This window comes from Amphibalanus amphitrite, unplaced genomic scaffold (genome assembly GCF_019059575.1).
Source record: "Amphibalanus amphitrite isolate SeventyFive unplaced genomic scaffold, NRLGWU_Aamphi_draft 000816F_arrow, whole genome shotgun sequence".
NCBI lineage: Eukaryota > Metazoa > Arthropoda > Thecostraca > Balanomorpha > Balanidae > Amphibalanus > Amphibalanus amphitrite.
In genome coordinates, this window is record NW_024882310.1 from 96,995 (window position 1) to 111,226 (window position 14,232).

Here is a 14,232-nt window from a genome sequence, read left to right on the forward strand (position 1 = left end):
GGCTATTGATTTTAGCATTCCGGAGTGCTTCGATATCTGCGCGGTAAATTCAAGGCCACTGGCCACTGCCCAGTGTCACGTAAGACCCCGTGCTACGACCCCGCACTGAATGCTGTCTGTTTCCCGTTTGCAGTCAGGAGGTCCAGATCTTCACCGCCGGCGAGGTGGAGCGGATGCTGAGCTCCGAGCTGGCCGAGGAGCAGGAGCGCTGCTCGCAGCTCCAGCGGCAGCTGAACAGCGTCCGTCTGAAGCACCAGGCGGCGCTGAGGGCCCGTCAGGCCGACTCGGAGAGCTCCGGATCCCAGAACGCCCAGCTCGTCCACCGACTGCAGACAGAGGTGGAGGAGCTGAAGCGGGAGCTAGAGCAGGAGCGCGGCCACGCCAGCGTCGAGAAGCGGCCAGAGAATGTGTCCGTCGTGGTGGTGGACGCCGGAGCGCGCCTGCCCGCCGAGGGAGAGTCGCCGTCGACCGTCAGTCCGGAGCCCAGCGCCGGCGAGGACCGGGTTCGCGAGGAGTGTGTGTCACCTCTGACGGCAGTCTCGCACACCGAGAAGTCCTCCACGTTCAGCGACAGCGGCGTCGGCGAGGACATGTCGCATGCGTCTGACGTGACGGCCATCTCCCCGGCACCTCCGTCACCGCACGCGCTGTCCGACACCGGACGCACCCGTGTCCCCAGCGACACGAGACCCGAGAGCCGACTCTCATCGACCGACGAACCTGTGCGGTGCAGTCAGTGTAGCCGGGAGATGAGTCGCGAAGTGCTCCGGGAGCTCGGCGGTCTGTCAACCACAGCTTCGGCCGGTAACTCGCTGCTGACCATCGCTGGTGCCGACCAGGAGCGCTACCTCGCCGCAGCGCTCCAGCTGCTCGAGGCCCAGCAGGGCGGAGTTCCCGGTGAGGGACACGCAGCCTCTCGACGTGACTCCCACGCCGAAGACGACTCTCATCATGATGAATCTCTGACGCGTCAGGTGGCACTGCTGCAAACGGAACTCGGTGCTCAGCTAGGTTCCTTCGAGGAGACGCGTCAGACGCTGGTGCGACAGCACGAGCGACAGCTGCAGACACTGCGGAGTGAACAGAGCGAGCTTCAGCGGCAGCTGGCGGCTGCGCGGCATCTGCAGGACGAACTCAGTGCCGAGTTCGAGCTCAACAGCACCGGAACTGACGAGACAGTTGCTGAGTCTGGCCCGGCGCTGCTTCGGGCCGTCAGAGAGACCCGGCATCGCGAGCAGCAGCTGGCCGCGCACTGCGCAGACCTGGAGAAAAAGGAGGGCGCCTACCGCGAGACCCTGGAGGAGGCCGACCGAATCATGCACAGCGTCGAAATGCGCTACCAGAAGAACATCGAGGAACTGGAGAACCAGCTACGAGAGAGCAAGAACCGCATCAACTTCATGGAGGGTACAGAAGAGAAGCTGAAGCAGGCGCTGTACACCGGGTCAGGCAAACGGGACCAGCAGAGGGTGGCCGAGCTGCTGGACAAGCTCATCGAGACCGAAAACGAAGACCTCAAGCTCAAGGATAAGGTAAGTTTGGGACACCTGTCTGATAAAAAGCATGACTAAAAGCAGGTGCAACTTGCAGGGTTTGCAGACGTTGCACACGTAACTTATTTCTTGTTACCGTTATAGATATGGCTCATTTTGTGGTATCACATCTTGCACGGTACTACAAAGTCACACGAAGCAATTTGTCGTGTACTCTAAAAACTTCCTGCACTGGAAGGACTTGATATACCTTCTAGCCAGTAGAAAAAAAATCTCACATTCAGACGTCTTCAGGCATGGTCAATGCATTGAAATTACCCTGACCACTCGTATTTAAGTGATCACAGCCGCCATCTTCTTCCCACCTCAGGTGTACCGTCTGGAGCGGCGGGAGCGTGAGCAGAGCATCAAGCTGCGCGAGGAGCAGCGCGCCGCCGAACAGCTGCGCATCGAGCTGCGCGACCAGGAGGAGCTGCTGCGCGAGCTGGACTCGGCGCGCAGCCAGCTGGCGGCAGCCGCCGAGCAGCCGGCTGCGCTCGCGGCGCTGCAGCAGCGCGTCACTGAGCTGCAGCGCAGCGAACAGCGGCTGCGCGCTCGAGTGGAGGAGCTGGAACAAGCCGAGCAGGCGCTCAACGAGCAGCTCAGCGACGGCAGGGAGCAGTTTGCACTCAAGTGAGTGGCAAAGGGGTAAGGGGAGGGTAAGCGCTGGTGAGCGCTGTCTTATACAGATTCAAGCGCTTAGTCGTATTCTAGGTCTAGGTCAATGCAACGCAAGGGAGCAATCATTAGATAATGCGGTGCTCATCATGACAGCCAATCCATCCACGCATCTTCCCGTTTGACTCCTGACAACCCGAGAAGTGCGATGTTCGTCAATGTTGACGCCGTTACCCACCTTGTCCGCGCAGGGAGCGCCGCCTGGGCGAGCAGGTGGACTGCCGGCAGCGCGAGCTCGAGTCGCTGCAGGCCGTGCTGGTCGAGATGCAGCTCCAGGAGGTGGCCGGTACCGAAGAGCGCGCGCAGCTGCGCCGCGAGCTGCAGCAGGCGCTGCGCCAGCACGAGCAGCTCCAGCAGGAGCTGCAGCACGGCGGCGCGGCGCCCGCTGACGGTGCCGGCAACTTCGGACCGGCCGATGAACAGCGCAGCGCAGAGGTAAGAACACTCAGCAGTCAGCATTGATATAATTCCGTGCAGAGCGGCGAGTGACTTGACTAAGTGGTCGGCAGAGTCTCAGTTCTGGCTACCTGCAACTGGCCGTGGGTGCACACGACATGAGACGTGCATATATGTGCAAGATTGCACAGGGTGAATGCAGTGTTGCAGCACGAGAACGTTTTGTCAAAACAGGCATAGATCGTCGGATAGGGACGGTAGCAGCAATATTGATTGACATGCAAGGAACAGGATATAACAGCTGCAGTACCAGTGCAGACTATAGATATGCTTTCATATTTCCAGTCCTTGATAAAGCTCGGTTTATGTAAGCCTTGCTAAGTAGTATTTTTGGGCAGCTGTACGCTAAAAAGGTGCTGCCCAGGTTCGGTCTAATCAGCGCTCCATATCCATGCTCCAGGTGGGAAAGCTGCGGACCCAGCTATCTCAGGCCAATCTGCAGATTAACGAGAACGAGGCGATGTCGTGCCAGCTGAGGGAGCAGCTCGACAAGCTTCAGGTGAGGGTTCCGTGCAACATGGAGACAACCAGGAGACCAGGAGCTTTTCGATAAGCCACACTCATGACCGACTTATTTACCGTTCACAAGAAGGGCTCTAATAACAGCTACCAGAAATCCAACAGTGACTCATATTCAAAACCAATCCTCACCGAACTGGACTATTCGTTGTGATTCGACCCCTCCTCTTTTCTTACTAACCTACATGACCTGAACTGAATTGACCTGACCTGCCCCCCTCCCAGAGTGATCACGCGGAGCTGCGCCAGGCGGCTGAGTGTCAGCGCACGCGCGCCGAACAGGACATTCTGCAGCTGAATCTCGAGCTGAGCCGCCGAGAGGAGGAGATCGCCGCACTATCCGCCCAGCTCCGAGAGCTCAACAAGACCCAGATGACGCGGGAGATGGACGCGCTCGCCGAACAGGAGGGCAACCTGGTCAAACTGCTGGCGCTCGTCAAGGCCACCGATGAGAAAATCAAGGTCAGTGCCTGCTAATGTAACTCTAGGAGTAAATGGTTTACTGCGACCAGCGTGGCGGTTCTGGTCTCATGACGCGTCGGACTGAGGATACTGTGTCTCGTATGCGGGTCTCTGGTAATTCATACTCACTCAACCATTTTTCATCCCCCTTCTCACATCTAGCGACTATGAGAATACAAACTTTGTGTCAAAAACTCTATTATCTCCTGTAATACGTCTCTGTCACCTTGTTAACCCCACTCTGAACATCGGCAGAGCTGCGACTCGTGCCGCCGCTCGGCGGACGGCGTGCTGGCCGCTGTGATGATCAGTCTGGAGCAGGTGATTCTGCTCATCAGCGGAGCCTCGGCCGACCAGTCCCTACAGGCGCAGCTCAGAGGTACGGTGGCCGCACAGCAGACTGCTAACAACATCAGGGCTTTACTTTAAGTTTTGACAAACGGTGTGCCAACGTGCTAAGCATTTCATTCCATCGACATATGAGGTGGTCGCATTTCGACCGTTTTGACGGTCTAGTTAGCTTGCGCCATACAATCTGTTTTTTACTCTGCCTTACTGTTGAATTTTTCAGAAAGTAATTGAGAATCGACCCCTGACTGACAAGTGACACCACATCTCCCAACAGACGCCGAAGCGCTGGCAGCGGCCACGGCTCGTCTCTCGGCGCCGCTGCCAGGTGTCAGCACCGGCGTCCAGACGGCGCCACTGTCGCCGTCAGCAGCAGCCGCCGCGCAATTACCGGAGCTACAGGAGACGCTGGAGCTGAACCAGCAGCAGCTCGAGCTCAGCAAACAGGAGCTGGAGCTGAAGACGGAGGAGCTGGAGGCGCGCGGCTGCGAGCTGCGTCTGCTGCGGGAGCAGCTGGCGCAGCAGCAGCGGCAGCTGCGCCGCCGGCTGGCGCAGCAGGCGGCCCAGGGCGGCGCCGTGGCTGAGGCCAAGGACCGACTGCTGGGCGCGCTGCTGCGCCGGCTGCGGCGCGTGCTGACGCCCCAACAGGCGGCGCGGCTGGCCGCCGAGCTGCGAGAGGCGGGCGATGGGGAGGCGGACCGGCAGAGCTTCGACCTGGACGTGGTGTGTCAAGTGCTGCAGCAGACCACTCGGACTGAACCGGTGAGAGGGGGCACGGTTGGCCACGAGACGGCTAAGGTATTATCCAAAAAAGTACCTTAGTTCTATGCTCAATGGTACCTTTCTAGGCGGACCTTGGCAACGGAACGAACGTTTACGACGCGTACCTCTTGTAAATGATACTTAAACCTTCATTCTTGCAAATGCAACTCGCGCATCAAGTGTGTTCCTTTTCATTTCCAGACTCGCGGTAAGACCCCTCCAGTGGAAAAGTCATCAGAACGATCATTAGAATCTCTGGAGAACTCTCCAAACTCCAAAGCTTCGTCTCGTATTCCTCGGCTGTTCAACAAACCAAACGAGACTAGCCCGTCGGAAAACTCAGCATCAAGAAAGGTAAGACGGCCAGGATTTCCCGTTGATAACGTGAATTATGAAATGATATAAATTACCAATGGAATGTTCAACCGATTGGTAGCACATGGTTATCTACTAGATCAAATAATCAAAACAACACGGAGAAATAAATTAAAATAAACTGTTCGAAAATATTGTCTAAGCCATTTGAAAGCTGGAAGATCAATGCCCTGAGTAGGTAAACCTATCGATGCCTGCTGCCCCGCCACAGTTCATATCGATGACGCCCCCCCCCCCCCCTTCCTCCGACAGAGGTCTCCGCCGTCCAAGGTACCGCTGCCCCGGCGAGCCACCCCGGGCCGGTCCTCGGGCCCTCCGGTGCTGCCACCTGTCGGCGTGGCGCGGCCCTACCGCTCGGCCTCCTCGCCCGGTCTCGGCCCGGTGGCGCCACCTACCCCCTCCCAGCGGGAGTGGTCCCCGGCGCCGTCCCTGACCCGGGAGTGCTCGCCGGCGCCAGCCCGGGAGAGCTCTCCGGCAACTAGCTCGGCGAGGGAGTGGTCGCCGGCGCCTCGCCCCCACCGGCCGCCCAGTCCGGACGGCCTGCTGCCTCCGCCCGACGGATTCCAGATAGTGCGAGCCGTCGGCGGTGACAGTCTTCTTCTGTACTGGAGCCCCGTGGAGGACCCGCGCATCACCGGCTACCAGGTAAGCGTGGACATGAGTCAGTTCTTCATAGATCACACCATATTTCTAGGCTTTCATTATCTAGCTTAGCTAGCGAATCGTTCTAAAATAGGAAGAATCACGACTAACCATACCGTCGGCTTTATCTGATAAGCTTCCTAATGACGAGTTTACAGCTGACAGCATATGTACGGCTGTTAATTATCTCTCATAATAGAAAAATTGCCGTACCGTTGCAACTTTCTCAAGGACACATACACCATAACAAAATTTGTAAGATATCACCGTTCGATTTCGATTGCAGACTGCAGTCATAGTTTGCTGCGTTCCTAATACGCCTCCTTATTCTGCTGCTCCCCCCTATCTCTCTCCTGGTTCTGTTTGACCTTCCGCCTTCTCTCCCCGCGGCAGATTTTCGTCGACAGCCAGCTGCAGCTGTCGATCCGCAACCCGCAGCGGACAAAGGCGCTGCTGCCTGCTCTGGACCTCAGTTCGACACTGAGACTGGGTATCCGCGCCGTGGCGGCGGGAGAGACGTACTCAGCACTCGCATGTGCCGATCACAGGCCTGGCAAACTGGCGGCTGCTGCCTGAGGGGTCTCTGTGAGTGAACAGGGGCAGCCACAGGTGGACAAAGGCAGCCTCAGGCCGCAGATCGGCTCCTGTGGAGTCCGACTGCGGCTGTGAGTGTGAACGCGCCACTGTGGGTTTGTGTGACCGTACCGTTTGAGGCGAGAGGCTGGGTTACGTCGATTGTTGTGGCTTGGAAAGTTTTACTGAGAAGATACGAGTACAGACTAGCAATGTGACACCCGTTCGTTGTGTCGTTTTGGGTGCAAGACTGGGGAGCGTTCCAGCCTCGTATGTGAAATAAAGTAACAATCACGGCGTTCTACTTGCGCATGACATGTGAACAATTCCGTCCAAACGTTTGTGATGTTCTAGGAGACCAAGTGCCGCTTAATGCTTGACCGATGCCTGAATGTTGCAGTCTTGAATATTTCAACGTGAAATCTGACATTAACTCCAAAACCTAACGTGTATGGACTGAATATGAATCTAATAATTTCGGATATAAGCTAAGCGTGACTGACAATTGGTGCTTTCGCATGACTAAGTGACGTTTGTGCTGTATAATATTGTTTATATTGTCACAAATCTTGTATGGAAACTAATAAATACGTGTGTGTTGAACATTATTTGAAGCACATAGTGCGCGACAGTTATCAAAGCGATATGATAATGAGACGAGAACAGCTGCTTTAAGATGGAGCAAACACAAAAACATGAACATAAGAATCATTGCAATAGATGTCTCTAAGACAGCCCATATTCCGCTCACATTCAACCAGAACTCAACAGTCTTGACCAAGATTCTAAATAACAGCACGACATTCGACGGTCAATGCAATCCATTATCACACATATAATAAACTCTCACAAGCCTTAGCACATTCCAATACCTTCGAATGTCGGTCCCTATTTCATATTGAGAAGGAGAAGACATTGCGAAAACCTTACGTCTCCCAGTGGCCGTCCGGTGCTACTGTCGGTGCGCCGTCGCAGTTCCAAAGACCCCGTGTTCCTCTCCTACTCCATAGTTGAAGTTCCTGGAAAGTCAGCCTACCCAACGTTACAGTCTACAGGAATCGGCTTGAATCAAAGATATCGTAACTTCATACACCTCTAGCAAGATTTGATGCATAATTTTTGCGTGACGCCTCATATGACGTCACAAAGAGTATTCGTGTCTCGTAATTGACTCCCGATCAAACTGAGCTTGCAAGTTGGGAAGGACACCAATGAAGTCAAGAAGACCTGCCGAAGCTCGCTGTCACCTTTTAGCTCCGTCACAGTATGCTTACCGATCTAGACACTCAACGGAGGACGCGCTGATCGACGCGGTGGAGTGGATGACGCGGCGTGTCGACGATGGCGATGTTGTCGCCGTCACGTCCATCGACTTGAGCCGGGCGTTTGACAGTGTTGACCATGACGTTCTGCTTAGAAAGCTGTGCTGGTATGGTATTGATCCTAGATGGTTTCGTAGCTACCTGACTGGTCGACGGCAGGTGGTGAGAGGTGGTTCCTTGTCCTTGCCTCTTTCCCATGGGGTTCCGCAAGGTTCCCTAGTCGGTCCCATCCTCTTCAGCATCTTCACAAATGACCTTCCATCCTATCTTCCTCACGGTCGCCTCATCTCCTACGCCGACGACACCCAATTACTTGACTCGGCCCGTCCTAAAGACCTATCCATCCTTAAATCCCGACAGGAGGATACCCTCCGTGCTGTCCTCTCCTACTTCACATCCAACTCCTTAAAAATGAACCCATCCAAGACCACTCTGCTCCTTGTCGGCACTGCCCAAAACCTTAAGAAAACCTCATCCTTCCACCTTAACCTGCCAGACTACTTACTAACACCCTCGCCATTTGTGAAGATGCTGGGAGTGACCCTAGACCCCACCTTATCCTGGGAAATGCACATCTCCAACGTTGTCAAAAAGTGCAATTCCATCCTTATATCTCTGTATAAAATTCGCCATCATCTTAGTCCCGACATCCTTAAGCTCCTTATCCAGTGTCATACCTTTCCTCACATCCTGTACTGCCTCTCTGTCTGGGGTGGCGCCGCTGCATGCCACCTTCACCGTGTGCAGAAGGCGATGAATTTTGGTGCGAGGGTTGTCTCTGGCGTGCGCAAGCATGACCATATATCGCCGATCCTAGCTGCGCTGGGCTGGTGTGACGTGCGCGAGCTGGTTGAGCGCCCACGGTTCGTCGGAAGGTCATCTCAGGCTCAAAAGAAACGATGTATACCATTCGAAAGCTTACGGTGAGCTGAATCCAAAAATGTATTTTTTATCAAAATCGATCGATGGCCTTTTTTGAAAATTGCGTTTTTCTAAAAACTTAATAATCTTTTATTCAACGGGCTGTCCCGAACATTCTTGAAAACATAAACATGTATTTTTGAGTTCCAGTGAAAGCTGAACGCCAAAAGAACAATATTTAGCGATGCAATATTTCCAAACATTAATATGCGTCTCTCACAGCCGAAAATAAGGCGCAATCACACAGCTCAGTGTCACGATGGACCAAAGTCAGCCACACAGAAGCGTGAAATGACCCTTATCGACTCGCAGACCCGGCGCTCTCGGCCCGCCTGACCGGCCACGGAAAGAACGTTCGGCTCTCGTTCTACTAAACAAATGTCAAAGTTGTCAGTTTAACTGTCCACATCGCTATTAAAGCTATTCAGGATACCCGTGAAGAAAATTCATTGTTCTGTCATCTTCGCATCATGCATTAATTTGCATCTGTTCATGTCTACTTTGCTCAATTGAGCTTGGTATCATGCCCATATAAGGAAAATTGACCGCGCTGAAATGTCAGAGGCTGCACCGGCCTCAGCTCGGGTGGAGTGGGGGTAGCGCCCGGCGGGGCAGGGTAACCTTTGACCGGTCGCACGGCCGAACAGCTGTCACCAGTACAGCCTCTGACAGTGAAACCCCGCTCACTTCCCCTGCGCAGGCACTGATCGCAGCTGGATGGAACAAAACATGTATAAGAAAAATGTAAATTAAAGCATGTTGTAAATCAAGCAGAACAATGAATTTTCTTCACAGGTATCCTGAGTAACTTTAATAGCGATGTGGACAGTTAAAGTGGCAAATATTACATTTGTTTAGTAGAACGAGAGCCGAACGTTCTTTCCGTGGCCGGTCAGGCGGGCCGAGAGCGACGGGTCTGCGAGTCGATAAGGGTCATTTCACGCTTCTGTGTGGCTGACTTTGGTCCATCGTGACACTGAGATGTGTGATTGCGCCTTATTGTCGGCTGTGGGAGACGCATATTAATGTTTGGAAATATTGCTTCGCTAAATATTGTTCTTTTGGCGTTCAGCTTTCACTGGAACTCAAAAGTACATGTTTATGTTTTCAAGAATGTCCGGGACAGCCCGTTGAATAAAAGATTATTAAGTTTTAAAAAAACGCAATTTTCAAAAAAGGCCATCGATCGATTTTGATAAAAAATACATTTTTGGATTCAGCTCACTGTCAGCTTTCGAATGGTATATACCGTTTCTTTTGAGCCTGAGATGACCTTCCGACGAACCGTGCGCAGTGACTGCCTCGGCGTCTACAGGGCGCTGAGGGACCCGCACGCTCCCGCGGCGATCCGCTCCCTGTTCGTCCCTCGTACAGCGGTTTCCCGGCGCAGCACCCGGTCGACTGAGGCGGGCGCTCTCGAGCTGCCTCCATACCGCCTGTCCGCGTCACGCCGCGCGTTTTCTTACCGAGCGGCCGCGGCGTGGAACCGCCTGTCGCCGGCTGTCACCGGCTCTGTAACCCGCGCCGAGTTTCTGCGCCGGCTGTCGAACTAGTCGAGGGTCTGGTTTGTCCGACTCTGGACCGTGTTTTTATATACCTATCTCTTGATTGTGATTTACTGTGATATTGACTGTGTCATGTTTTTATCTATGTACTCTGACTCGGACTAAATATTAAGCCACTATGTGGAAATGTCCTCAATACACCGAACTTGAACTTGAACTTGAAGCGAATATGATTATACATGATCTCATTCAACCAGGGTCGTGACCTGAACGGGTGTGACATGACCTTGACCCAGTGGCCAGTTCTACCTAACACCCTCAAGACCTTTCCAAAACAAGAAGCGCCTCATTCGACGCGCCTTAGCATGACAAACACGATGGTGGCATAATCACAGCGCTGCGACCACTTTTGACAAAGCTTTTCTCCTCAAACCGAACCCCCACCTCAGGTGTTTGATCTGAGGCCAGTTTTACCCAAAAAAAAAAAAAATAGCCGCATGCCGGAATTTTTTGCCTAAAGACCGCTTCACATAACGGAGCGTAAACGGCAAAGCCCTATCCGCTTACGTGCCCATCGCGTTTACGCTCCGTATGTGAAGCGGTCTTTGGGCAAAAACTTCCGGCAGGCGGCTATTTTTCTGTTGGTAAAACTGGCCTCTGACCTCAGTGGTCACCTGCTGACCTGAAACCTTATATTGGGGGCCATTGGCTGCGTCTCGTATGGGCGCACACGCGTGTATTTTCCTTTTCGCCAAGCTCTAGCTCAATAGGAGCGGAACGGCGAAGGAGTTGCCCCCCCCCCTCCCCCAAGGCCCGGCGAGGGTTACATGGTGTTATGACCCCTATGTCCAATGTCCCCTCCCTTTCAGTTGCCAGTCTCGGGGAGAGAAAAGTCATGAGGATAAAACGATGGACAACTGTTCTTTGGCTTAGTATGTTTCAGCGTCCCAACGGACACGTCACGAAAAACGTGACTCCACAAAAAGTCGCCCCAGTCCGCGTGAGTGAGACAAAATGTTCACAACGTGCGATGGTGGTATAGTGGTGAGCATAGCTGCCTTCCAAGCAGTTGACCCGGGTTCGATTCCCGGCCATCGCAGACAGGTTTTGACGTCTCGGTCACTTGTCAATCAGAGGTCGTCACATCAGCCCCTCCGGTAACAAGCAGGTCTTACCACTGCTTCAAAAAATGGCACCAGTAGAAAAATGTCGCGTTTTCTACAATGCGCCCCCCGCTGAGGTCCCGTGCCACTGTTTGACATTCCCGGTGAGGTCAACGACCCAAAAGTCAGGAACATCGGACGTGTTAAACTTCAGTGAATAAGTATTATAAGGGTTTTCGGAATGCTGATTACGAATTTCATGCTAGTTTTGATCAGAGATGGGGTATTCATGTATTTGAGATCGGTCGCATCAGGTCTAGGTCAGATCAACCAGCCTGCCCTAGATATCCTACCAGCTATCCATAGTAGGTCAGGTGTCAACCACTATTGACATCTTCCTAATAGGTATGTTCCATAGACATCAAGACTACTTCTTAAGTGTTTAAATGAGTTCTAAATTTGAAATCAGCCCCCAAGGCTACGATGGAAGCATGTAAAACTCGACAAGTGAATCAAGGTCATTTAAGGTCAATGACCTTCACCTGAGCTTCACGTGACCTTGAGGCTTGACACCCACCATAATACATGGGACCAACATCATTTCACATGTTTGAACGTTTACAACCACAAAAAGAATGGAAACGCACGGATCGAGCCGACATGCCCCAAATCGCGATTCCGTGGTCTCGAGAAATAAGTCACAGGTCAAAAGTCATTTAGGTCATGAAATTATCAGGGTAGGTGAAAAAATGAATAACCCAAAAGAACTGGACATCGCAATTGGCCCCTTTTCACGCGCCCTCTTTTCCGTTTGCCCTCCCCTCCCCCCCCCCCCGTTATAAGTGTGACAGCTTAAAAAAGCATGACATTCAACAGCCAATACAATCCATATCACGTAGTAAACTTACATGAGCCTTCCTGCAGAGCCCGTTCCATAGTAAGTTCGAAATCGACCACCATTCCATATCGAGAAGAAAAACCTACGAACGCCCTACGTCTACCGATTGTCGTCCGGCGTTACTGTCGGTGCGCCGTCGCAGTTCCCAAGACCCCGTGTTCCTTTCCTACTCCATATGTTGAAGTTCCTGGGAAGTCAGCCTACCCAGCGTTGCAGTCTTTAAGATCCCGTTGGAATCAAAGATCCGATAGCAGTCTCATACACGTTTTGCAAGATCAGATGCTTAAACTTTACACTTTTGACCTTGTGTGACGTCATATATGACGTCACAAAGAGCAACCGTTTTCGTAAATGATTCCCGATCAAATTGAACTAACGAGTAGGGAAATTGACACCAATGGAGTCAAAATGGCCTGCCGAAGTGAAAATATATGTACGTATAATGTATATATGTACGACCTCTTTCAGCCAGGGTCGTGACCTGAGCGGGTGTGACATGACCTTGACCCGGTTTTAACACCCTAAAGACCCTAAAGACCCTAAAGACCCTTTCCAAAACAAGAAGCGCCTCATTCGACGCGCCTTAGCATGACAAACACGCTGGTGTCATAATCACAGCGCTGCAACCACTTTTGAAAAAGCTGTTGGCTCCTCAAACCGAACCCCTACCTTAGGATGTTTGACCTGATCTCAGTGGTCACCTGATGACCAGAAACCTTATAATGAGTACCAGTGGCTGCGCGTCGTAAGGGCGCACACACTTGTATTTTTCTTTTCGCCAAGCTCTAGCTCAATAGGAGCGGAACGGCAAGGGAGTGGTCCACCAGCTTCCTCCACCCCCCTTCCCCCCCCCCCCACCGGCCCCGATAGGCCCGGCGAGAGTTACATGGTGACTGTTATGACCCCTATATGCAATGCTCCCTCCCTTTAAAATGCCGGTCTCGGGGAGAGAAAGAACTTGAGGATAAAACGGTGGACAACTACTATTTGGTTTCGAATGCTTCAGCGTCCCAACGGACACTTCACGAAAAACGTGACTCCACAAAAAGTCGCCCCAGGCCGCGTGAGTGAGGCAAATTACTTAAGACGTGCGATGGTGGTATAGTGGTGAGCATAGCTGCCTTCCAAGCAGTTGACCCGGGTTCGATTCCCGGCCATCGCAGCACAATTTTGACCTGTCACTTGTCATTCACAGGTCATCACACTAGCCCCCTTCCCCTACCCCGGCAACAAACAGGTGTTACCACTTCTTCAATAAATGGCAAAGTCCATGAGTACCTAACCGAAAGTACTTTTCTGTTGCAGCATTGGTACGTGACCTCTGTTGAGTCATAATCGCTACAAAGGTCAAATAAAAATGGAATTCGATGAAAGCATTTAACGATTATTCCACGAAGCACGATTAAAAGGACCGTGTTCTCCCCTTTAGTCAGCCTTTTCCTGCATAACTAGCTGCCATCACCAACTCCTTTTCCTCCTGGTCACGGCTAGCTAGCTCTAATAGACAGGTTCATTAGAGCCAGTCGCTGTCAGAATACACACTGCCTCCGCCCAGCGCTCCTGGTCACGTCTTGAGCCCCTTCACTGACCGGGACTGCGGCGGGGATAGTTCAAAATGCCCCGGGTGTGATCGTCGGCCTGTCTTTGATCTGGTGACCGCCCCGAGTCGGCACAAACGGCGACGCTTCTTAAAAAGCTCACAAACGGCGACGGTGAGTGTCGGATGGGTGGCGGCGGGCGGTGAGTGGTGGATGATAGGTGGGAAGTGGGCGGTGGGAGGTGGGAGGTGGCCGGCGCGGCGGTGGACGGTGGACGGTGGACGGTGGGCGGCGGGCGATGGGTGGTGACCGGTAGGCGGTCGGTGGTTGGCGGTGGGCGGCGGGGGCGGTGGGCGGTGACCGGTAGGCGGTCGGAGGTTGACGGTGGGCGGCGGGCAATGGGAGGTGGGCGGTGGATGGTGGGCGGTGGTGAACGATGGATGGATGATATGGTGCTCCGCGGTCTGAACAAATCTAGGGAATCATAGCAGAGTTATGAGCATGGCATGTTCCTCTTGTTCGCTAGTGGCGAATGCGTAAACGGACCTGACACTTGTGCCATCTGAATAAGTTTCATTGCTTAATCCTGGAATCTTAT

General features: G+C 53.2%; 1 protein-coding gene and 2 non-coding genes across 3 annotated transcripts in view; all 3 read left to right on the forward strand.

The window, feature by feature from the left end:
* LOC122366558 (nuclear mitotic apparatus protein 1-like) overlaps positions 1-6,950 on the forward strand; it is a 38,819-nt gene extending 31,869 nt beyond the window's left edge. Inside the window, exons 4-13 of the mRNA XM_043338943.1 lie at positions 134-1,532; positions 1,864-2,165; positions 2,402-2,645; positions 3,067-3,165; positions 3,411-3,647; positions 3,903-4,026; positions 4,273-4,757; positions 4,959-5,111; positions 5,385-5,777; positions 6,168-6,950. Coding sequence (XP_043194878.1) covers positions 134-1,532; positions 1,864-2,165; positions 2,402-2,645; positions 3,067-3,165; positions 3,411-3,647; positions 3,903-4,026; positions 4,273-4,757; positions 4,959-5,111; positions 5,385-5,777; positions 6,168-6,350 — 3,619 coding nt within the window. The 3' untranslated portion in view covers positions 6,351-6,950. The remainder of the gene's footprint in view (positions 1-133; positions 1,533-1,863; positions 2,166-2,401; positions 2,646-3,066; positions 3,166-3,410; positions 3,648-3,902; positions 4,027-4,272; positions 4,758-4,958; positions 5,112-5,384; positions 5,778-6,167) is intronic.
* A 4,172-nt stretch (positions 6,951-11,122) lies between these two features.
* On the forward strand, positions 11,123-11,194 carry Trnag-ucc. Its single transcript has one exon. It is a non-coding gene; the product is annotated as a tRNA-Gly (tRNA).
* A 1,992-nt stretch (positions 11,195-13,186) lies between these two features.
* On the forward strand, positions 13,187-13,258 carry Trnag-ucc. The gene has a single exon. It is a non-coding gene; the product is annotated as a tRNA-Gly (tRNA).
* Positions 13,259-14,232: the final 974 nt, after the last annotated feature.